General features: G+C 42.9%; 1 protein-coding gene across 1 annotated transcript in view; it reads right to left on the reverse strand.

Annotated features, from left to right (window-relative positions):
* Positions 1–25,673, reverse strand: part of si (sucrase-isomaltase) — a 56,977-nt gene that overhangs the window by 28,085 nt on the left and 3,219 nt on the right. The window contains exons 6-22 of the mRNA XM_084020108.1: positions 24,130–24,301; positions 23,591–23,690; positions 23,027–23,139; positions 22,789–22,914; positions 20,397–20,528; positions 19,838–19,957; positions 16,145–16,258; positions 15,691–15,775; positions 14,955–15,072; positions 12,632–12,803; positions 10,968–11,084; positions 8,836–8,990; positions 7,411–7,495; positions 3,228–3,284; positions 674–798; positions 370–458; positions 29–78 (exon numbers count right to left, since the gene is read on the reverse strand). Of these exons, the coding sequence (XP_083876234.1) occupies positions 29–78; positions 370–458; positions 674–798; positions 3,228–3,284; positions 7,411–7,495; positions 8,836–8,990; positions 10,968–11,084; positions 12,632–12,803; positions 14,955–15,072; positions 15,691–15,775; positions 16,145–16,258; positions 19,838–19,957; positions 20,397–20,528; positions 22,789–22,914; positions 23,027–23,139; positions 23,591–23,690; positions 24,130–24,301 (1,930 nt within the window). The remainder of the gene's footprint in view (positions 1–28; positions 79–369; positions 459–673; positions 799–3,227; positions 3,285–7,410; positions 7,496–8,835; positions 8,991–10,967; positions 11,085–12,631; positions 12,804–14,954; positions 15,073–15,690; positions 15,776–16,144; positions 16,259–19,837; positions 19,958–20,396; positions 20,529–22,788; positions 22,915–23,026; positions 23,140–23,590; positions 23,691–24,129; positions 24,302–25,673) is intronic.

Below are 25,673 nucleotides of genomic sequence, written 5' to 3' on the forward strand. Positions count from 1 at the left end.
ATTTAAAAGATGGCGAGAGGGAACTCACATAAACAGCGAGGAACTCGTAGCGGGTGTAGGTGCCCTCTTTAACTGTTTCTGTAAAAAGAAAAAGAGCAGATGTTAATGTTTGTCACAGCGGTTTGACAAGTGATTTACTACCATGCAGCAGAGTGACTGACCTTCGCTTGTTAATGTGTACGAGCTGTGTTTGAACAGCAACAGTTTGAACAGTGGATGCTTTGTGCTTAACAAGATAAGAGCTTCAATTTGATGCTCGTAAAAAAAAAATCTGTAATGAGTAGTGATAACAAGACACGGATGATCCCGTTTCACACGCGCGCACACACACACACACACACACACACACAAACGTTTGCGCAACGATACCTCTGGATTCTCCGTCATCCCAGAATAGCTCCCCAGCTGCCTGGCTCTTGTCATCCAGAGCGACGATCAAACCCATGGGGTTACGTCGACTAGACACACGCACACAAACACACACACACACACACACACACACACACACACACACACATGCATTTAATTCCAATTCAATGAATCAAACAAGTATACATTCCTCATTTGATGCATTTACAATTAGGGATTTGTGAAGCTATGCAATGTGTGTATATGTGAGTGTCTGATGATACTATACATGGATTTGTTTGTTAGTGTGTGTGTGTGTGTGTACCTGTATGTTGTGGTGACATCAGGCCTCTGCGTGGGGAGGATCGCACCACCTCTGATGTGTAATCCAAGCTTATCAGCCGGAAGATGCATAATCACATGCTGTCTGCGGTCTGCCAGTTGTTCCATCTGATGGTAGGGCAACAGAATCCATTAACCTAAATTCCTCCTCCTACCTAAATCAATGTGATGCTCTCTGGGCAAGGTTGGGACAGTGGGCCATAAACTCAACCTTCTATAGAGTTGAGTTTTTCTGAGGCCCCTTTAACATTGACGCGGAAATTGCCATCAGTGTAAATGGATGGGTTATTAGTCTGCAACCCTGCGAGGATATTCATCGCATCCAAAGCTGCTTTGTAATCAAATGCAGAGGAAAAACAGGATACTCCAACTAACCCTTGAGTGACGACAGCACAGGAAACCTAAAGACACTGATTCTCTGCCACAAATGCCACTCTTGAAAACACTTGAGATACTTCAATCTGATTGCAGTTGTTGCCTGAAGTTTCCCTGCTTATAGAATAGTTCAAAAAGTATTTGAAAAATGCTCTGAAGGACGAGGTAGTGAAAAAAAAACTTTTTATTTTCACTTACCCTGGGGTAGCAATGCGGATAGCCTTGCTTTTTGTTTATTCTGGATACTCCACAGACCTTACTGCTGAAATAGTGCCTATGGTGTTTGTGGATCAGCCTCTACTGTCATTTATAAACCCAGGAGCTCCACAAATACAATTCCATTCAGTGAGAAAAGTATGTGTTTCTGTAATTTGGATGAATTAATCATTTAAATACAAGTCGTGAGTTGAATACAGAAATATTTGACGTCCTTGTTACAATGGGCTTGATCCACTTGAAATGACAAAAACAGTTTAGAAAAGGAGGAAAATGTCAAATGTGTGTGTTTTTTGCATCATAATGCAGAATCATTATGATGTTCTGTTTTACTTAGAATGATCTATTTGAGTTGAGGAGACACTTTTCCCTCTCTCTCTCTCTCTCTCTCTCTCTCTGCCTCCCCTCATTTCTCTGAGGGCCCAGATATAGCACAGTTAATTTCTGATCCCCTGAGTACTGAATCCTCAGCCCAGCCTAAAACAATTTAAAACTCTCTTCTCTCCATCTCCTCTCATTCTCCTTCTGCCTACTTCCTTCTCCACGTCGTGTTATTCTCTCTTGCGGTGCTCTAATTCTTTTTTTTCCCTTCTCTATCCCATTTTCCTCCATTCCCATGGAGGTGTGCGTGTGCATGTGTGTGTCTGTGTGCCATTTTTCTGCAGTACAGTAGAGTTCAGGCGAGTGTGTGGGCTGGAGTTAGTGGAGCGTCTACAACCAATTTCAGATCTTATCACCCTCTTATTGTCTGCCTTAAGGAGGTCTTCTCTAGCCTTGTCTTCTCTTCTCCTTATTCCTGCTGGCCAATCCTCCCATCTTCCCACTCCTCTACATATTGTTATTGCCATCCCCTTTTTTTTTCTTCTTCTCACATAAATGTCCTTTTGTTTTCCACATACTTTTTCTTAGTGCAACTCCCATCCCGTCTGTTTTTAGCTCCTCCATACCTCTGTTCTCTTTTCCCATTATTTCTTTCCTCTTTAAGTTGTTTTTCATGGTCATTTTCACTACATCAATACTCCCCCACCGACCCTTCCATCCTCCTACCCAGATAATCACAGGGGACCAACCAGGACAAGGGGCCGGCGGCAAGACAGCCAATCTAATCGTTCATCTGATCAGTGGGCGCTTTACATCGCCACTGTGACGCCCAAATAAGGTCCCAAAGGAGCTCAACACCTCTTTTATCTCTCTGTCAGGGAGATAGTCTCCCTCCTGTCTTCCCCGTCCGCTCTTTCACTCTATCTTTGTCCTCACTCTCTCGCGCTCGTCTTATCGCTCTCGTCTCTCCGTCTCAAACGACGATCTCGAGGCGAAGACTTTCATGTGATACATGTTCTTTGTGTTCATTCAACTCGTGTAACATGATGATTACAAGCCGCTTTGCAATCCCTTTTAGTGGGCACCGCACCAATTATTCAGGTACAACTGTACAAAATAAAGCATTTTACAAGAAGACTTCAATTAGTATTCTTTTATGCTAATCGTCACTTCCTGTTTATCATATTTTTTTAAAGCTTATGATGTTCACTTTCAGGTTATATCAGAGAGGTGTTAATAACTTTTAATCTGACTGCATTTGTATTATTCTATCTTCTTCTGTTATGTAAACTGGGTAGGGGAAATGAACACCCACACTGTGCTGTTGAATTAAAGTGTGGATCAGGTTGTCCCACAGTTTTATGGTCATCATAGATAAAATAATGAAAGAACTCACGCTAAGTGCACTTTACTTAGAGAACATTCAGTTAGTTGCACGTAAAGTTCCCTTTTAATAACTCAAAGGAAATATTTTAGCAGCAATTTGTGTTGGAAGAGTTGTCGTCGTCGAGTGCCTGGAATGCTTGCTGCATAATGCCAGCGTGTGAAGGATAACAACTATGCTGATGTCTCATCTGAAGAGGAAAAAAGGTTTTAGAGAGAACCGTATTAAAGTAGAGTCTTACCGTCTCGTAGTCATACCACACAGCATCCGGGACATAAGCCCGCACGTTGTCCACACCCTGCAGAAAAACAGAAAAACAACGTAGTTCTTCAATTCTCAATTTGTTTTCACCATTAAATACAACAGCATATTCTTCTGATCTTCCCGGAGAAGACATCAGAAGATGTCAGCTTTGTGCTCGGTGTAAAATCCGGCCCGCGTTTGAGTCGTGTTCGCAGTCTGCTACACCTACTTTAGCTCACCGCACCAATCCTGACACGATAATCTTAACAGGGCTCGACGTGAGGGGAGAAGCCACAATGCACCACAAAGGGAGAATGGATATTTCTATGCCGCTATAAATCCCTTCGACTTAATAATAAATACGACGAAGATCAAATGTTTCCATCAAGGCGAGTTATTTCAAAACTGCGCACCATCTGATATAAAGTTTCCACAAAGCCCTCGTGACATTTCGGGCTACAGTGCCATGATGCAACCGATGGTGGGAAAAAGGCGGCATCAAGCGACAACTGATAGGTGACAGCCTTTAATAGCTTAAGGTGGTGGGCAGACAGGAGCAATCAATAGAAGAGCGCCGCGTCTTTGATAGCGCTGTCACTTCCCTGCTCTTTCTGACGGGGCGGAACCGGGAAGGAGAGGGAGATAAACACAGAGAGCACGGCGGAAGAAAGAGCAAAGCCAGAGGTCCTTCTCAAAACAGACCAAATTTTGAAAAACACTGTCAGCTGTGTAGGCCAAGGCCGTCTGTCTAAGGCACCGATGTCCCTCTCTCGCTCTCCTTTCAGCGGCATGTCCTATTTCGTGGCCCTCTGAGGCCCGTTATGAGGAACAAGAAAGAAGGTTGAAGGGAACAAACAGGTTAAGAGAATGAGGAACAAAATATATAATCAGAGGGAAATGAGAGCGCATTTAAAATGAAAACCAGCCCAGAAGTAGATGTGAAACCATCAAATATGATAGAGACATATTGCTTTAATGGCCCGCTAATCAAATTAAATGGCTTAATGTCCGCTTTGGGGTGCACACGGGCAGCCTGAGGCAGATCAAGTGTCGCGAGCGCTGCACAGCCCGTGGGATGACAACACCCCCCCCGTACCTCGTTTTCTAGTGTCTGATTTGCTCGCGACGCCTATCACTCACCGTGCTGATTAATGGGGAGGGACCGCGGGACTCAGCGCGGCTGCTAACTGTGATCGGGAGGGACAGGGCATGAGGTCTGCATCCTCATTTGGAGCACCGAGGCTCAGTTAGCCATGAGCTAAGATTTGATCAGGTGGGCCAAAGATTCATACTGGCAGCTTGATCAGATGGTAGCCGAGGTAGATGAGAGTGGCAGAGGGAGTGAGCGAGGAGGGGAGGAGAGATGGGATGAAATGAAATGGGATCATAAGGACGAGTTGACAGCGGCTGATTAAGAGAATGCAGATGAGATAAGGGAGCCGACACTTGATGAAAGGATGAGCTAAAAAGTAAAGGGAGTAACGGGCAAGAAGAAGGGGGGGGGGGGGCATGGATGAAGACCAGAGGGGATGACAGAGAGAGAGTGCAGGAGATCTCCCCAGTTTATCACAGAGATCAAGGTTAAAGCATCGACTGATCTGAATGATGGAGCAAGAGCATCATTAGAGAGAGAGGGAGAGGCAGATGGGCAAAGCGATAAATAGAAAGAGACAGAGAGATATGAGAATAATGGTGGAGAGAGAAAAAAAAAGGTAGCTGTTAAAGATCGGCCCATGACCTCGCTCGAGTAGCTGACACTACCTTTTCATGTGGCCCTTCACAGCCTGGTACATCCGTAACAGATAGCGAGGCGCTCTGTTCTTAACGCCTGCCCTTACCCTGGCTTAAAAACCGCATGCACCGCAGCTCAGCAGCGCCCTGTCACCACAAAAGATGAATATTCAGCCACGTCGGGTCTGTCATTCGGAATGAATCCCTTTCAAGTGGCAGAGTAGAGGTCCAAAACGCCTGTAAGTCTCATGCCGGCGTGCTACACCGCGCGCTACTGAGAGGAGGGGGAAAAAATCATCATTTATATATAGAGATTCTCCGTTAAACACAAAGACACAACCGAAACAAATAGGAATTTCCTTTTTGGAATCCATGCATATGTAGATACCGGCTACATAATCACCTTTAAGTGTTAGACACTCAATGGCAATAATTCACATTACTCAAAGCCACCTTCGCACTAGCTGTAAATGGATAACCGTGTGCCCATTGTGACCGTCTTGGCTATAATGTGCTATTCCAAGCCGCTCTCGCTGCCAAGGCGTCAAATAATGCAGCTTGGTAAGTGCTCCTTGGCGCCTGACACTGACGCTTATTTAATGTGTGTGTGTGATGCAACCCAGCCACTGCATTATGGGCAAAACAGACATAGCCCACACCCGGCGCCGTTGGCTGTTCATGTTGCAGTCGATGAGATCCAGATTTTCTGGTTTGCTACCTTGGATCTACTTTTCTGCCCAGTGAGGTTCACGTGGGGTCTTGTAAGTATTGATTGTCTTGTGTATTGTGTTTACCCAAATTCTGGGCACATGAACAAAATGTTACTCAAAAGGCTGAAAAAAAACCTCTGATGGATGATCGGTGGATGATGAAATTTGAACTCCTTCTAGCAGAAGGGAGAAAAAAAAGGTTGTATTTTCTGTATACTGCACACGTAGCTGTGATCCGATCAGAGCTGTCAAAATGTGTCAAGATGTATTAAGTAAGAACTGTTGGCCTGGATGCATCGTCTGTATGTCAAGGAGCGGCTATTAGACGGCCCCCTATAACCAAACACTGGAGTCACTCACAGACTCACGCAAAGGGTTTCCACATGACAGCAACGTGGCAAGCAAACACTCACTTAATTTCTGCATAAGTTCATCTAATTTATTGTGAATTCATCCGTGACATTTTTGCACCATCACAAGCAAGATGGTATTTTGCCTCCTCGGATGCATTTCTAACGCAGATGTGTCTCTCTATTCAATTATCAGGACACTTTGATGATGCAGATCATTGCTTTAAAAGAAAAAACATATTGTCATAATTGATGCCAGGCCCTAACACAGCCGCTGATAATGAGATTTCTTTTCATCCCATCCTGTTTCCAACTGCACTAGTTAAACTGTCCCTCTGGCCTAGAACTACAACAGGTGCACTTTTTTGACTGCTATTTGTTTGTCTTGTTTATCTTTTTGATTACAAGAATAACAGCTGTAGTCATTTTTCAGCCCTTCCTTAGGCATAGCATGACCCACTAACACCCACCCAAAAAAAACCCTTACCTATAGCACTTTGATCATAACACTGTTGTTTGGTATGTTTGCTGAACAGCTACTACTTTACTCAGACGAGGATCTAACACTTGTTTCTATTTTTTAGCTCTTACTTTATCGGCAATGATACGTTGTGGTTTCTTTCTTTTGACAAATGTACTTATTGTAAGTCGCTTTGGACAAAAGCGTCTGCTAAATGCCCTAAATGTAAATGTAAATAAAGCCTTTACTTCTTGTATTATAAAACTTTTCCACAATCCCACTGATTGAAGTTACTCTATCCCCGGCCCGACTATGAATCCAATTCACTTTCCACTATTTTGTAATTCACAAGAGGCCATGCTAAATTGCTTATTAATCAGGCCACTTTGACATGACCGCAATTGCTGTATATGCGCGCAAACGCACGAGTACAGGCACGCACATTCAGGAGTACACACAGGTGCACACACACACACACACACACACACACACACACACAAACATGCACAAACACATACACACTTCTATCTACACTTCTAATCTGCTAGTAATGAGGTCAGTGCTCTCATTAGAGCTGGGAGAAAAGAGGTAGGATATGAAAGAGAGAAGAAAGAGGGATGAGAGGAGGGGAGGGCAACAAAGAAAATCCCATGTCATGTTTTCCCAGTGGAGGTCACGGTGTGTGTGTGTGCTTGTGTGTGCGTGTGTGTGCGTGTATGAATGTGTGAGTGTGAGTAACTGATCATCTTATATGCATCATCAGCAAGACACATTTCTCTATGCACTATATACATTTCTATATGATAGTATAGTTATGTACATGCAAGTGTATTTCGAGTGGGCGTATGTATTTAAAGGACCAAAGCACTTTCATATGTGTGTATGCATTGTGGGATGTTGAGTTTTTCTTGTGTGTGTGTGTTGGCTGACCGGGTCTAGTACAGGCGTGATGAGCAGGTGTTTTCCCCAGAGGAATTGGCGGTCCACTGTCCAGGTTGCACTGTCAGAGTAGAACCTCAGGAGTGAAGAAGAAGAATCGATTAGACATTGGTTATGTACATAAAATATATATTTCAGACTACAGTCATTGTGTGAAAGTGCCATATCTCTCACATATTGTTGCTGTGTCAATCTTTTTCGACTGCTCATGTTGCCACCCTTATAATTCATTATTTTGTGAAAAGAAAGAAAAATAGCAGGAACCTTGATCCAGCTAATAAAATCTGCACAGTCACACAGGTGATCTCTCAAAGCAAACACTTGTATTGCAAATAACTTTTTCTAAATCAATATAAAAAAAATAAATAATAATAATACTAATAATACTAATAATAAAAACACATATTTTCATTACTTGAAATATGGGATAAGGAAAATGTACACATTAGTTCCGCTTGTATTGGCTGATTTGCACCACATGTTTGTAGGATGCTTTCCAATGATTGGCTCCTTCCCAGCTGTGCGGCAACTAACGTTCAATCACGTTCCACGTCGGCCCGCAGCGCGGACATTTCAACCCGTTACTGCCGCGCGCGTGATTCCCGTTTGCTGCCGGTTCGGGCTTCCTCGCGCAGTCTGGGCCTCTCCCTTTGGTCAACGTTTTAATGGAGTACATCGCGGCATGAGTCGACGCCGGACTTTAGCTGGTTTTCAAACAGCGTGACGTTTCAGATGCCGGGACAAGATGGGAGTTGTCTGTTTGCTGCGGGACTCTGGAGGGAGACCGGGCCCCTCACCGGTCAACGGGTTTCCACTCGCCGCGCACCGGGGTGAAGGTTAGTGTCTGCTGCTGTGCTACTTCATGCTTTGTTGTTAGCTTGGGCAACATTTTTGCTAGTTATTTTCTGTGTTCCGCTTTTCCTGCTCCGTTGCGCTCAAATTGCTGCTGGCTTTTGTAATTGTAATTTGCTATGTCGCTTTTTAAATTTTTTTTTTAAATGACTATTAATTTGCAGTGTCTGTGCACTCATTTGCATTGTTGCTATCCAACAAAAAGAAAAGAAGGAAGTCCATGCAGCAGTTGAGGTGTCTGGCAAGCGTTCACCTTGGTGCTGATGCCTAAAAAGGATTTGATGTTTGAATACTTCAGTATGGGCTGAATTGGTTTCGAGCATGTTTGCCCCTGGCGGTTTGAATGCGTCATTACCTTGACTGTGATTCATATCTCAAGCTAAACACCTGCTCATTGGATGCTACTTTGGATTGTGTGGAGAGAGGAGGAGGCCTGGCTTGCCAACGCCACAGCTATATCTCCACCAAGCCCAACCTCCCCCTCTGTGATGTTGTGTTGATGTAATGGAGATGATGTCTGATATAAGGAGGACCATATACATGGAATATTTTTGAAAGACTTACTCGTGCATGACAGGCCGTACAACCGTCTCCCCAGTGGTGTGGGCTTTGTAGAAGAGTGTGTAGAGGTAAGGCAGGAGTGTGTAACGTATCCTCAGGTAATGTTTGGAGCTCTCCAGCAGCGTTGACTCAGGACCGAACACAGCTGGATCCTGGGGCTGAGGAAAGGGGAGTGGGGGGGGACAAGGAACTATTTTTCTTTTCACATCGCCAATTCTCTCATGACAGATAAGTGGACATAAAGTGTAATTATGAAGATTTAAACGGGACTGAACTTTACATAGGACTAATCTAAAAGCAGAGTTTACGGAGGGAATGAGCAAAAGAGGGCTTGGGAGAAATATATAAAGGGAGGGGGGGGGGGTGTGAGAAAGAAACAGAGTATGATTTAATTCTGATGATAGCGGAGAGTGAGAGGGTGATTAGCTGCTAACAGGCCGTGCTCCTCTCATCTGGCTAATCATTTATGCCCTCGGCACCTCTGAGTGTGATGATGACTGTGTGTGTGTGTGTGTGTGTGTGTGTGTGTGTGTGTGTATACACATGTGTGTGTCCGTGCGTGTTTGGACTGGCCTGCATGGCCGTATGATAAGAGTCATGATTAGGGCAAAGCAAAGGTCACACATTAGCTGTCTCGTTTAGTGGAAATCGTACTTGAGATTCATCATCATCATCATGTCCCTGTCCTCCAGCAAATACACCCCCCCCAAACTCCTTCGAACACACACTGTGTCTTACCCCCCCCCCCCCCCCCCCCCCACACACACACACACACACACCAAACATTACCTCAATGCTCTGCTATTTTTACAGCGGTTATGAGCATGGAAATGTCACAAGGAGAATGTTGTGAGAGCATCAATTTTCACGCTATTCAGCGCTGCCTACTGACTTTTCGGGACCGAGTAATTTGTTGATCTGTAATAATAACTCGGTATGTAAACACTGCTCTGTGTCCTGACTCTCTGTGACATTTTAATATAATCTGAAGTTGCATTTATCGCGTGATTGTTGAAGAAAAATGCATCTTAAAGAAAAATATAAGTATTACTCTATTCTGTTGTTGGCATTGTTACTGATAATGATGCATATTGTTGTTTAGGTTAGGTTAGGTTGAGTAGGTTCCTCAAACAATTAATTTGCTTAGGTATATTGGTACATAGCATTTACTTGTACGTATGTATGTAAAAATACTACAACGTATGTACAATATCTGATCTGTAATGAGACGTTTTTGGGATGTGATGTTTTTGGACCTGGTAGTTTTGTACTGAATTGTTTTGAATCTGGTCTGCTTTGGCCTTGAAGGATGTCAATATAGTGTCAAGAGATCATGGTCACTGTCTATTTTTGATGTGAACCTCGCACGGCAAGGAAAAAAAAAAGAAGAAAAATAGGTGAGACCTATGCGGATGACATGTAGCCGAGTCATGCTGCTCACGAGGGCTGTGTGGCCCCGACGTTTAGCTGCAAACGTTAGCATGTCTAGCTATTTAGCTTCCTGCCTACAGAAGCCATCCAACAATACTTCCAATGAAGTGAATCTAAATGTGAAACACAAAATACAAACAAAGCATAAATCTTAATTTACATATCTATCTTGTGATAACACCAGGTCAAACGAGTTCTGAGCAGTGGTGTGCCGATATGTCATTCTCTTAACCTGATGCCCATCAGGGCCACCTAAGCTGAAATTGCCATTTCGCACTAGGTTTGTTGGCATCACATTATTATTACAGTTTAACGCTATTCAGCATTAACATTGTATATTACTTAAGTGTAACATCTGAACCTCATATGGAATCAGTCTGGCACAGACCTGCTGAGCTTAGTTTACTTCAGGCTCAGATATACCCAATGGAGCTGTAACGGCTAATATTCCCAGTCAATATCCCCAAAATTCAGAGTTCCCACTGCTCCCATTTCACAACAGTTTGTACTAGCGCTTGTATGATGACACTCTCCATGGATACTGAAAGAAGTTCTATTTTTAACCGCTTTGTAGCACCTATACGTGTTATGAAACGAAGGGTATACCCTGCAGCACTTTAGACTAAACAATGGCTGTGTGATTCATAAATCTAAAACTGACAGTCTAATAGAAGAATTGTGGAGCAAAAATGCCTTTACAGTACCTTGTAGCCCTGAGCGTTGTGGTTCCGGCTGAAGGGATAGAAAGCTCCCACCTGCATCCAGCGGCGGCATAACTCTTCACTGGTGTCGTCAAAGAAGCCACAGATGTCGGCTCCGATCTAGACACAGGCGGGGACGACAGCTTGACATTTAGCCAGAACCTACAGTATATTTTATATTAATGTTTTAAATGTTGAATTTGGTGTATTGGGAATCCTACAGTTGGCATCCCCCAAGACGAGCTCAAGGGAAAGAGAATGTTGTGGATTTGGGCTTAAGTTTGTGTGTTGAAACGGAAATAAAAATCTAGTAGCTTTATGCTTCACGTTTTATAAAAGTCAAACCCAGGCACCTTCAGAAAGAAAACAAACTGAATGCGAGGTCAACAAATCTGAGTGGGGAAAAAGGGGCTCCGATGTGATGGCTGACCACATATTTGTCTTTTTAAAACGGCTTTCTTGACAGCGGTTCAATTCAGTCAAGATTTACTGGCAGACAGTAGATGTGGCCACTGATCTTTCTTTACATTAATTGCACAATGGAGTCCAAGAAAGCGACTTCAGTCAAAGCCAGTCCACAGAGGCTGCTTCCTTTCTTTTGTTTACTACTGGCCACATTTTACAACAGACTCAATGGGAGGCAATCGATCCAAATCCCATTTCTCCTGCTCACTCTGTTTTGCGTGTGTGCGTGTGTGTGTGTGTGTGTGTGTGTCCTCTGAAGAACCTGCAATCTGCTTGACACAGTCCCACCAGGATGTAGTTGGCATCTATAAGACCACCTGATGCTCACAGCTGGAGGTGTGTGTGTGTCTCAGTTTGTGTGTGTGTCTCAGTTTGTGTGTGCGTGTGTGTTTGTCAGTGTGTGCTTGACTCCTTTCTTACCTCTGTTTGCACCACACACACACACAAGAACATGCACCACTTGGGTCTGACTACTCTTTGGAGTCTCATGCTGTTGAACACTGTGGTGTTCCTACAAATAGAACCGCTGGTCTTCCAGACATTTTAATAGATCTTGTTCCAGACACGTTTTCTTGCCTTCCCTCATGTCTTTATGCTTATGCCCCAACATAGATCTCAATTAGTAGAATCCTCTTTTTTAGGGAAAATTCTAAATGCCAGAACTACATGTTCAGTAAACTGTAACACGTAATAAGAGCTACAACTGGCTCGAGCTAAATTGATTTGTTACAAGGTTTTTTTCTTTTTTTTTCTTTTTTATGATACAAGTGTTCTACATTCCTAATAGCATTTCTGGCTCTTTCATTAATACTATCTGAAGGGAATCTGAGCCTCAAGTGAAATGTGTCTGTGTTAATGGATATTTGCTAAAAAAAGAAAAAAAACAATGAACCAGACTACATGGAGCTCTATGTTGCCTGGAGTTTCTTTTCCCCTCATCAAATCAAACAAAACATGACTTTTTCTTCCGCAAGTGTGCTGTGACAATATAAGTACACACGCTTGAAATCGGGTCCAAATTAAAATGTCAACAGGGCATTTTATGATGTGATGTTTGAATCTGTTGCTTTAGAGATTACTCTTTGCAGTCCTGTTAAGCCCAGTCATGGCAGCCAGGCAGACAGGTTTTTTCCCTGTCATATTATGTTACTTTGAGCAAAATATGACCACTATTTGCCATTTTATGAAGGTTTATTACTCACATAGGGAACCCCAAAGAGCCCAAACTCCAGCATGCCAGGGATGGCCCATTTTATGTCGTTCCAGTTGGCAGCATTGTCCCCCAGCCAGTGACCCGAATATTTTCCCACACCTGGGAAGGAGGAGCGGGTCAACATCAGAGTACGGTTTCCTCCGAATACACGCTGCAGAGCTCTATGGGAGGGGAAAGGAGGCAGCGAGGAGAGAAGCGGAGCAAGAAATGGAGAGAAAGAAAGAGGTTGTTAAGATATAAAGGACATGGGAGCGTTGAGAGAGGGCGATTCAACCGGCACGCGGGAGAAACCGTTATAAAACATACATACATGATTACAGAGTCAAGAAAGGGAGATTCAATGGGTACAAAGCCAGAGATGGTTGTACTTTTTCTTTTCCATTGTATGTTCTTATTTAGTCTGAAGAGGGAAATCGAAGCCACATTGATTTCCATGACAATAAGGAGCCCTGATGATGTTTATGAAATGTGTCTCCTGCCAATAACACATCTTAATTAGTGGACATAGGGAGTGAGAAAGGGGGACAAAGGGAACCTGTGCTACTTCAATACCAGAGGAGTGAGTCAGCAAGTCGCTTTTTGGAGGGCTTGTATTTCATCGTCTCCACTGCATATTTGTGGCCATGTGTATGCAAGTATTGCGTTCCCCTTCATGAATACATTTTTGGGTGTCTTGTTTGTACCTACAATGTGTTTGTGATGGGCAATGTTGTACGAGGATGTGCCGTACAAACACTTCGGTGACCTATTCGCCATACCGAGGGAAGTCTTGAACAGCAATTACATTGCTAAAATAGGAGAAACAGGAAACCACAACAATCTAAGGTCTGACAATTTGTTTTCCTTAATTATTAATGTACGTTCATGAGATAGCCCAAAAATACCTTTTTAAGATGTCTCAAAGGACTTAAAAATGGCATATGGAATGTTGTGCCAGGATAATATTACTCTGGAATCATCTCTTCTTCTGTGTTAAGCCATGAAAAACCAGTGCAAATAATGATGCGAGATATATCACCTATTGTCACATGTTAACATGGGTTACTTTTTGACTTTTAACCTCAACACACACATGATGCATCTCTACATCAAGGGGTTTGCATTGCATTTGTTTAGCTTTATGGGGTGTTATTTTCCATCAGCCAAAAACCCATTAGTGCAGGTGTGTGCTGCTTTCCGACTGATGCAATTTCCCATACCATTACCATTAGTGCATATTAGAATTCTGGCAACTGACGCCAACTTTAAGTCTTGTGTGAAATGACTCACTGGGGGTGTGGAGACTATAGAAATTCCGTCCTAAGATAAATGTTACTGCAGCCTTTATGCCTCCGTGACATTTAGGTGGTTTGTGTTTTGTTTATGCATTTGTGACTGTACTATTTTGGAGGTTGAGGTGGAGGTTGAATCTGATGTGCTTGTGTGAACCTCATCCGCTACTCTTTCCAAATTGCTCTGTGCTTGTTTGGGATTTTGTAATGGAATGATTAGCTTCATTTGAGACCTTAGTCATTACAACATCATCATTTGTGTGGCACACAGTTACAGAGGCGAGGCAAACTTCATGTAGCATACTTTTATGTACCTTTTTAATGGCTTTAACACCCATTTCCATATCTTGATTATTGGACAACACACACTGGTGTGCCACCTGCATTCACCTGGCATTGCTGGATATAATGACTAATGAGCCAAATATTTGCGCTCAAGCTAGCGTGTGCACTCAACTATCAGACTACCACGTAGTTGAAGTGAATATAACAACACCTACTAATGAGTATGCAGCATATATTGTGATACATAAAGCATCAATCAGCTTTATCCAGCTCAAAGCTCCATCAATTTCCATATGTCAATGATTATTATTATTATTACGTCCTGTAATCGCATTGATGCCTCTCTGTAGGTTTGTGTAAGTAATGGGCCCTTTAAACTGTTTCAGTGCCAGGCCCAGATGAGAAATTCATTCACTCACCCTGGGAGCGAGGCTCATTAAAACATATTTCTGCCCTTATCACATGGGATCCAACTTGAAATGGTCTGCAAGAGTCCCAGGCTTTGATTTAGCAGAGGGCATAATTCACTGGGCTGCACTGAACTGACAGCTTGCTGTTGCACTTTTTTTTTTTTTAATTTTCGAAAAATGGTGTTGCCATTTCTCAATAGCCTCTCATTCTACTCTTGATTTTAAAGATTGCGTGTGTCGTGCCGTTTTGACATTGCACCACACACTTGCGTCATTGCTCTGGAGGGCTGGCAGCAAGTTGGCCTCCATAGAACGAGCTGGACAAACTCCTTCACATTCCACTCACTTCTCAGTAGCCAGCACCATAGAGTAGCCATACAGACTGTGGACATCGTAGTGGTTCCCCCAGGCCTGCTTGGCATCCATACACAGTGTCTTACTGTACATCACCTCATCCAGAATCTCTGCGGGGAGGGAAAAGATGGAGGAGGTAAAGAGATTTTGGGAGGGGGGGTAAGGTGAAAAGGGGCGTGGAATGAATACAAAATATGTGATACCATGAGGGATGGAGAGAAAAGGATGGAGGACATGAGGAACAAGAGACGTTGATGTATACAGCAATAGGAAGTGGGGAACTAGGAGGAAATGAGAGACAGACAGAGCAATGGGGAAGGAGGATGACTAAGGAGGAGTGCAATAAAAAGGTGGCATCAGGGGAGCATGCCTTTTCCAGTTATGATCATCCTGTCTGGAACACGGTTGGCATAAAAGACATGGCAGAAGAGTCATTTTCAAAATTCCTCACCGGGGAGCCACTATTTTAGATGAGTTTTCCTCTGGACCTGAACTTACTTTATGAGCTATTGTGGCGGATTTATCAACTTGTGCACAGCATTTGGGCTTTAAGCTGCAAGCCTGTGACATTCTCTGTCTTTGTAGGTATGTAGATTTATGGGAAACGTAACAGTGTAGCCATGACACGGTTCTGAGACTCGATCATGTGTCACAGAATCAGATATTCAAAATGTAAAAACAAGTATTGAGCATGAAGTTGGTGCAGAGCTAGAAATAAAGTCTCTTACTTGGAGTGTAGGGAGGGTAGTTGAGGTTGTTATCAGCGCAGCCTTTAACCGACCCTTTCTCGAAATTAGCCACCTCATTCATGTCCTGCAAAGTGCATCACAAGACATTGTTTAATCCTTCCTGTGATAAACAAAGTGGCTAAGTTAGTGTTAGAAGTAGGATGTGAAATGATGTGTTGGGGCAAACAGCCGGAGTAATGAGTGAGCCAAATCCACATTTTCAGCTGAGGAACCATTAAAAACACAGTATGATTGTTTTGGTCAGGCTAGTTTGACGCTCTTTATTGTTCTTTAGTGCTCTTCATATCAACCCACAATGAAGTAACTGCCACTGCATATTACTAAAAAATTAAGCTCATCCCCCCCATGTAAAAGCTTAATTGACTGCAGAATAATGTCAGTATCAGGTTTTTCCATTTACGCCTTCATTTTATCCATTTAAAAATCGACTTACAATCCAGAGGGCATCGTGTTTGATCTCCCTGGAGAACCTCTCGTACTCATCAACCCACCACTCGATGCAATTCTGGCTGGTGTAGTCCGGAAACACAGTCTCTCCTGGCCACACCTGAGATGGAGAGAGTTAAATGTGTCTTCACAAGCACATTTTTAATAGTTTTGAGAACATTTGTTCGTAATGTGAGCTCCCTTGCTAACAGTTTTCACTTCAGATTTTGTTTCGAAGAGGACTTAATGAAATCTTTTTTTTCTTTTTATCATTTTACTTCCGTTTAAAAACCAACATGTCTTTTTAATTAGGCGAACACAATACAGTGTACGTAAACATTGTGATGGAGCATGATCAGATACGATGGTGTAGGCGTAGAGTGCTCCACTGAGGAGAAAACTAGGCCTGTGGAAATGTCAAAGAAACAGCTAAGAGATGTGGAAGTGATGAAGAAAAGGGAACAGAAGAGATCTGAAGAATGTGGAGGGGGGGGGGGGGGGGGGGGTAAAATGCTGCAATGGGGTAGAGAGATGGAAGAGAAAAGAGGAGAGGAGAAATCGATAATGCAATAGAAATCTCTAGACGTGACTGTGTTAAAAGGCGTCCTTAATGACATGTATTGGGAAAAATGATTAATCCACAGAGAACGGCGGAGATTTGGTGGTGTGTGTGTGTGTGTGTGTGTGTGTATGTATGTGTGTGTGTGTGTGTGTGTGTGTGTGTGTCTTTGAACCCCGTAGAGCCCACTATATATTAATCTGAAGGTTGCTCCACGGTAGCTATCCTTTACCTTTTTGCTTCCTCTGCCAATAACTTTACAACCCAGTTTGTAGCGAAGACATGAATCATGTTTACGTAGGAATCACGTGCACACACAGATTTATGGGAAGATGTTTTTGGCAGGTGGTCAGAACTCCAAGGTCAGAGTTTATTGATGGTCAATCACAGTTCCCGTCTTTCCCTTTTCCACTTGTTTCTTCTTCGTTTTACCTCTACATTTCTGCCTTTCTGATGTTCCCCAGACGCTTACTATTGCCGACACCCCCATGCATACTTGTAACAAATCTGCTGCCGTTTGTAGCTTCGTATTTCACTCTATCTTTGTACCTATTTGTCTGTTTTCATGCTCTTCAGTCCGCTCATCTATGTCATCATTACCTGCTTATCGTTTTTATTTTTTCCGTCCCTCCACCTGCCTCTGCACCAAAGTGTCTTTCCATCTCGCCTGTCCCTTTTCTGCGTTAACCCGATAATCTGTCTTTTTGTCTCGTGTCTCACTTCCTGTGTTAACTCCCCGTCACTCTGCCTCTCAGTAAGCCAGCCTGTCTGTCTCCCTGTACATTCCACTCTAATCTATTATTTGTGACCGTGTCTGTCTTTCCTGCACCTGCCTTTTTTTTCTCTTCTCTCTGCCCATGTTTCTGTCTGTCATTTCCTACCTTGAAAGACCACAGACTGCTTTCTCTCCCCCTGCTGATTTGTTTACTCCCATCCATGTTCGTCTCTGTGCTCCGAACAGAAGCATTCGTCTGTGCGAGCGACATCCCGCTATGATTTTTGCTATGAGACATATAGGCCACGGGGAAAAGCTTTTATCCTTATCTTTTGCGAGTAATTAGCCGTCTTAAAAGCAGAATAAATACCAGGCTGTCTCTGTATCTCCTTTATCACTGACACAGCTACCGCTAAGGTCATAATGCTAGGACCCCACTGTTTTCATAACCAGGACACATACTGTATGTTCATGTGGAAATAAACCAGAATCAATTATAATCCTACACATGCGTGCACAAACAACCCGAGAATGGCTTCTCATTTAGAGAAATAGATACAGAAATATTGGCGAGTGCAGGCGGACTTCTTCTCCCCTCTCGGTCTCTCCCGCACACACACGCACAGCTAATCTGCGATGCGTCGATGCAGAACATTTTAAGATTAAACACTAATGCGGAATCAATGCATATGTTTGACCTGTTATAAACGGCATGAAAAGGCGATTAGCCGAGTGACTGGGCCTAATCGTGTGCATAATCAAAAGCAACACTATAAAAGTATGTGGGCAGACAGCCTTTTACCCCCCACCTCCACCCCTCTCTGCAGGGGGCAGCTTTTTTAACATGTGCTCTGGGGAGAAGGATAAAAGAAATAACAGAAGGGAGGGTCGAACTTACATTAGGGAATATTACGCAGAGACAGTCGCACGTATGCGGTTGCATACACACAGCAAAAGCAAGTATATTTATGCTAATGTTACATGGTATATTGTAAAATGCAAAGGCTTAACATTTAATGGCGAGACGGACCTTCAGTGCAACTTTAATTTCTATTTTTTTCATGGATTGTCAATAGGTTATTTAATTAGACTAATTCTCATGGCTATCGTCTTAACCCTCATCTGACCAATAGATAAACTGTATACAGCAATAGGAAGTGGGGAACTGTGTGTGCGTGTGTGTGCATGTCTGTCCGTCCACAGCTACTGGACCCATCGGTCTATTTGTTTTTGTGCTCATGGATGCATCTTTTCGAAAGCACATTTTATTGACATCATCATTGACTCTTTCATATCGTCACTGCTGATTTCTCACTTCTCACAAGGATCAGGTATAGCTTAATTTGCATGCCTCGGTAAGACAATTTGTATATATTCGTCTGTATGTTGCTTAGCAAATGACCAACTGAACTGAGCGCAGCCTACATCGGAGTATGACTTCCCATGACAGTAGGTGGAGAGCTAGTTGGCCGATGGACAGCAGAGTCTTTTGGCTAATGGCGCTATAGTAACAGCTAACGGGGCGTTAAACAGTCAACATGAATTGTTACACAGTCAACGGCATTTAGCTGCACGGAGCCAGTGCAGACAGCTGCACAGTTTAAAAGCGAGAGTATATCTGTTGCGTGAGGCATATGAGCGAAGCATGAATCCGATATGCTTGCAGTCAGATGGGAGTCAATTGTGGATTGTATACATTCAATCAAACATTACAACAGTGTACAGAGCTGACACAACTTTGGAAAGATGTGGACTCTAGGCTTCCTGAGTGCACTTTTCTAGTAATATTATAAAAAAAAATGGGTCCATCGGTTAAAACTGCATGGGAGGTTTTTAGCTTGGGTCCCCTGTGGACATTAGCATTTTTAGAAAGCACTAATTAAAACAGAAAATATATTTAATGAAGCCATTAGGAACAAATTGTTTGACAAAGTCATGACAAATTGGATTGACAGAATAAAGCACCTGTGAGATGACAAAGTATACCTCTGTGGGTCCCCTAGTTAGTAAGATTAACGAATCATCCTGATTATTAATTTCACAAAAGCTAGACTTTGACCTTGTACCACAGCAACAATGTTGTACAATCCAAGGCTCAATTGTTACTCAAGCCCAACACGCACTAGAAGATAACACTTATCATACTATCTAAACGCTATCAGAGGCCTTGACAATTGATATTAAGTGGCATTAAAGCATGGATTGATTGTTCTAATGTACGAAGAGTTTATGTCTCACTACTGTCATAAAATTCACAAGCCCAAAGATATTCAGAATTTTCCGTTAACCTTACCCTTTGTCTTAAAAAAAGAGAAGGATTATTGTGTAGAGAAGGGTCGGTCATCTTTGCTTAAATGGACATAAGCATCTAAACAAGGCGTTTGTTGTGTCATGTATACATGCTCCAGGTCCTAAATGCATCTCACCTCTCCTAACAAGGGAGTTTTCCCATCAGATTCAGTGATCCAGGCGTTCTTTTCAGTCCCACGGTCATAGGAGCCATATGGAGCATCCCCTACCCTCTTACTGGTAGCTACTGCAGGATCCTGGGGGCAAACAAATACACTTGTTAGAATATGTTGTTGTGTTGTTGTTGTTTTTTTTTTGTTGCTGCTGACTTGTGTCATGTTGAAATGGTGATAACTTTAACTATTAAATAATGTTAAAATGATAATGTTGCAACTTTTTGGGTTGCATGTCAGCAAGGATAAAATATGAATTAATTGATGGGGCCAGTGGTTGGAGATGGGGTTTACTTTTATATGACCACAAGCTCCTCGATAGTTAAGAAAAAATAATTGAAGCCTCATTACAGCTGGAATATGCATTTCTCCAGTTCTACTAGAATATGACTACCATAACAGACCCAGGAATGCAAGGCAATTTGTTGTTTTCTTTTGTTTTGTACAGGGATGTTTAAAGGTTACATTTTGTGTCGATGTGCAAATACACAAATTGCCTCACACACAATGAATTGCTTCTTACCAGGATGAGGATGTATCTCTGTCCCTTTTCGTGAAGGTAGTCGGCGAAATGCGGCAGCTCGCTAAACTTGACTTTGTCATAAGTGAAATCTTTCTTTTCCTCCATGTAGTCGATGTCCGTGTACTGAATGTCCTGAATGGGGGGGGGGGGGGGGGGGGTGTTAGTGAATTGGCACCTCATGTACATGCAGTACTTATAATGAAAAAGACAATCCAAATGATTTACATAAACACTGTTTCTTGCTGCGAAACTTGTTGCATGGCCCTCCATGTATTAAAATAACATTTGCATCTTGTATCAATGTAATGAAACTCAAAATGATTCTTTATGCCTCTTGAAGTTACCCTCTCATGCTTCCACTTCTGTGCATAACTTGAACACATCCACTCAAAATTCAGCATCTCATCCGCATCCCGTCTCAGCCTGTCTGGTGGGGGGTGGGGGGGTTTGACTAATATCTTGTCTGACCTGCCTTTGCCAGATTCGTGGATACCTGATGTGAGTGCTTGGCAACTTGGCTAATGTCCTGCTAAACCTTGGGAGGACAATGGGAATGGACATTGTTTTATTTTTTTTTCTCAGGGTGTGAGTTTATGCTCACGCTGTCCGTTTGTCTGTCGTCTGCCAAAATCTACTTCATATCGACATAGCAGATGGTTTGGAAGGTTCTGCCAGATTCTTCCTCTAATGGTAATCAGCTCCAGACATATTAGGGGGAATGTGATAATGCCCTCTGTGCTCTATCTAATGGTTATCAAATATGTCCCTGAGTACAGCAGGAGAGAAAGCTGCTGCATCCTAATTTTTTCAGATATGAAAGAGAGATAACAGATAGTCGGAGTGAAATATTGACATGTTTGAGTTGGGAAATAGGTGAAGTGTTTTTCCGGGGACATGCAAAGATTCGGATAAGGAGTTTACCTTCGTAATTAAGAAAGAAAATGGACATCACACATGAGTGCTCTGTGCGTAAGAGACGTTCTACGGTTCCAACACACAAAGCCTAGATGAAGATAAGCGGTGAGACTCATTCATGGGAAAATGTCAACCATAACTGGTAGTCTATCAAGGGTCTCAGACAGGAAGAAGTGTTAGGGTAGTTTTAGCATTCAGATCAGGATGAATGAGATAATGAAAGGAACTCGGTCGATTGATCTTTGATCATTGCTAACATTCAGTGATGCTCGAAAAAAGTCATCCTGGTATTGAACCTATAGAGCCCAGAAGACTCCCCATTATTTGACAGAAAGCTGGATTACCCCATCTAAGCTAAAGGCCATTGCTATCACTCTGACTGTCTGTCCAGCTCCGGCTTCAACCTTCAAATCACGTTTTCACAGATAGTGGTTACGGCTCTCTGTTCTGGAACCCCACAGCTGTGCATGAGTGGTTCAAATTTAACATATATCGATCCTTCCCCCCTACCCCCGAAAAGCTGTACAGCTGTGGTAGTAGAAAACCTCCATTGCATGTAAAATGCATTGTCACAGCATGACTTCAGACAAATTTGTCTTTGAAATTCTTAAGTAAAGGATTCTTGCAACTTCCTTAAAATATCTCAGCATTTGACATCTGAGGTCAAAATCAAAGAGCTGCCCTCTATTTTGTCCCTGATTTGCATTCCTTGCTGCACAAAGAAATGACATGTCTTTATTTTCCAGAGTGCTGTTCATTGATAATGATTGCATGCTTCTGATACTTTGTGTGGATTTTGTAGTTTCTCTGTAAGATAGCGAACTTGAGAACTTGCCGCCCCACCCTACACATAGTCTGATAGGTTCTTATTGTAATAATAAACACTTTGCAGACAAAATATGACATGGATATGTTTGGGATTTACAGCATAGAGATATTGAAGGGGTGTAAAAGTGCAGAAGACGTGACTGTTTCAGGCTGTCTGAGGGGTCAGGGGCAACAAACAGCATGTAGGGCAGCCTGCTTGAGATTGCATCACGTTTTCTCCACTGAAGGGGCAACCTAGAGGGCACCTGATCATGATTTTCCCACTGGAAGGGGACCCCAGAGGACACTTGATCATGTTGTATCTACCGTAGGGGCACCCAAGAGGGCAATTCATCAATTTTCCTCAATTTTTCTTGGAACCTGGAGGCACCAACAGGGCAGTCCCCTCTCGTGCCCCCTCCCCCAGACTGCACCAGTGACTACTGTACATTCAAGCACTCAATCCATGATACATCTTGGATAATAAACAATTTCTTTCAAAATTGTCAAGATCAGTAATTTCACATATCTGTCACAAGAATATGAACACAAACCACAAAGTGCAGTGGAAGCAATAGCCTTCATAGACATCTTAGATGACACACAGATTGTTAGATAACTGCATAGATGACTTAAAGGGAGGAAACAAACCAAGTGGTCAGGATCTTACATATGGGAGGGCCGCGGCACGGTTCCTCTCCACTGTTTTCTTGACCTCACTCAGGCTGCCGTAGTCCCACCGAGAAAGCTGGAAACCCAGCGACCAGTAGGGAGGTATGACAGGCCTGCCAATGAGCTGGACAACAGAATTTGGCCATCTTGTTATGAAATTACTCTTCCAAAGCAACTCACAACAGACTCACTGTACATTCCTACATATGTATATAAAAAATGGTGGTGTGTCTCACCTCAAGAAACTCCTGAACCACTTGTTCTGGCGTATCTCCAAAGAGAATGTAGAAGTCGAGGACTCCTCCTATTGTCCTGTAGGTCACAGCCGGAGCAGGCTGCAAAGTCACCTCTGAAAAAATTGTCATACAAAAAAAAAAATGTCATACACTGTGCATCAGCCAAGACACAAAAACCCCTCCAGATTTTTCTATCAGGACACTATAGACATGAGCAGGAGAAATACGTCAGTGGGCATTCCCATCGCTTTCAGTCATCTCCTTCATAGAATAAAGTCATGCAATATTCTCTTTGATTTGTCAGCACAATTTCTGATTGAGGCAACAGTATATCCATTTGTGTTAGGAGGATGAGTCATAACTGATGGTTCATGCCCTTGAACCATTTTTGAAATGGCTTTCTTTTCCCAATGTTTCCGGCTGCCTGTGTATGTCTATCATACTATAATGTTCTTTCTGGTATCTCTGTTTACTTCCCAGAGGACAGCGTCATTGTGTGCTTGCACCTGCGTGTATTCATATGTTTCTATGTCCCAGCATGTGTGTGTGTGTGTTCGTCTTCACCCATAGCATTGCTGTTCATGAGAAAGACCCCGAATGACTTTCCGCTCTTGTCTTCCAGACAGAGGAAGAAGGGGTAGTGTCCATAGAGGTTGTGTGTTCCCTACAGGGAAGGCAGAGAGACATAGGGATGAGGGGGGTATATAGGATAAGGTATGAGGCGCAGGAGGTTGGCGGGAGACTTATTGAAGCTCAGGGCGCGACTTCACCGTCTAATCAGCTTACAAGGCATTCAATTAGAAGCCCCTACTGGGAAGGAGAATACACATGTTGGGAACACATGTAAACATGCCACTTAAACACACATTCTTTAGATAGACCTACGTACGTAAGCCTTTGAGCACACAATATGGTACAGGAACAACAAAAAAAGACATTATAGGGATTAGCATACTGTATAGATGCAGATACACTGAATTTATCATTTTAATGCGTGTGTGCATGCCCAAGTGTGCCTTAATCCGTGCACATCGTCGAGTATCATTGGCATTGAAAATGATTTGCTCATTTAATATCTCATCCTGTGCATGCATACTCCTCACCCCATTAGGGAACGCATCTCTGGTGAAGATTGGCCAGGTTTTCCAGTTGGTGTCATGGCGATACTGTTGATGCACATGCTCTCCCAGGCCATAAATATTATGGGACGGGAGCTTAGCAGACAGCTGCAGGTACTGGTCTGCAAACACCAGTGGCGCCATCGTAGTGTCAAACCTGAATATAAAAAATAAGAGATGGCATGTGAGAGACGAATAAGTAAGATGGAAAGTAAAAGTGAGATGCAGCCGGAAGGCCGAGCGAGAACGGAAAGAGGACATGTCGAGGGGTTGAGTTTTTGAAGGAAGGGGGAGGGGGGACAACGGGAAGGCAGACCCTCTAATAAGCCCTCTGGGTAGCATTTCTCTAGCCTTCAAAACAAGATGTACACTGGTAGATGAAATACTGAGCTTGTTCTAGCTGAATACAGCTGCCAAAACAAAGAACAGTCAATGAGTGGAATGATTAGGCCTATTGTTTGCTCTGAACTCTCTCCCTTATCAGCAGAACTCTGGATATCTGAGGAACCATTACCTTCATAAACATTTAATGATGACTACGTGTGATTTTGATGGTATGACAAGTCATTTTACTGTGTGTCGCTCGACTTTATGGACTTCTTAGTGGTCATGAAAATCTTATCTACTAGTTCTAAATACATTAAGCGGTGCATGCAATGTTGCTTTTTCATAACTGCCGCCAAAGCGCAAGGCCCGCTGGATACACCACAAAACACGCTGAGTGATAATAGTGATGCACATAATGTGGCCCTGTAAAGACTGGGGAAGACGAACAAAGTTAGAGCAATTTTATTACCGAATAGCTGCTAATCTTAAGAGCAATCTCACTGCTTCTGGGTGAAGGTCATGCGCAGTGTTGAGAAAGACCATGCTGCTCCAGTAAGTGTAGGTGTAGGTCAAGGTTTGTCATGTGATTATAAGAACATTTGACCAAGAAAATACATAATTTCAGTGTAAGCTTAATGCTTGGTCATGTCTCAGAAACGGCTAAGTCTCAGTTCAAATGTTCACAAGATAATCTTTCACCTTCCCATGAAATAAACAGCTGTCATCTAGATAAAGGCTTGCCTTGCAGGAAAATATGCAAATATCCGATGCACAACAACAGAACACAGTAATGTGTAAAGTCATGGTTATGATATGGCATCATGTCCTAGTAATGGGTGCGGGGCTAAACAAGTAGCCTGGTTCCACGTGACTATAGTTGTGTTGCTGTGGGAAACACGTAACATGGCAAGGTGTCACATCATTATACGGGAAATAATGCATGACAATGAGATTATGTGGCACGTGGATCGCTTTATAAGATTTCTAACATAATTGCATCAATTGACATGCAAGGATCAATGTTAATATAATATAAGTCTGTATTCTATAAGGTGAGTGTGAAAAGACGGACAACTGTAAGAGAGAGAAGTAAAAGGTGAGACACCAACTCAAATATTCAACAGCTCAGCTTGTCTTTATAATGTTTTTTGGGGCACTATGGCACTCGCTGTATTTTGTCTCCAAAATTATATCCCCAGTCT

The sequence above is a fragment of the Eutrigla gurnardus genome (genome assembly GCF_963514095.1).
Source record: "Eutrigla gurnardus genome assembly, chromosome: 10".
In the NCBI taxonomy this organism is placed as follows: domain Eukaryota; kingdom Metazoa; phylum Chordata; class Actinopteri; order Perciformes; family Triglidae; genus Eutrigla; species Eutrigla gurnardus.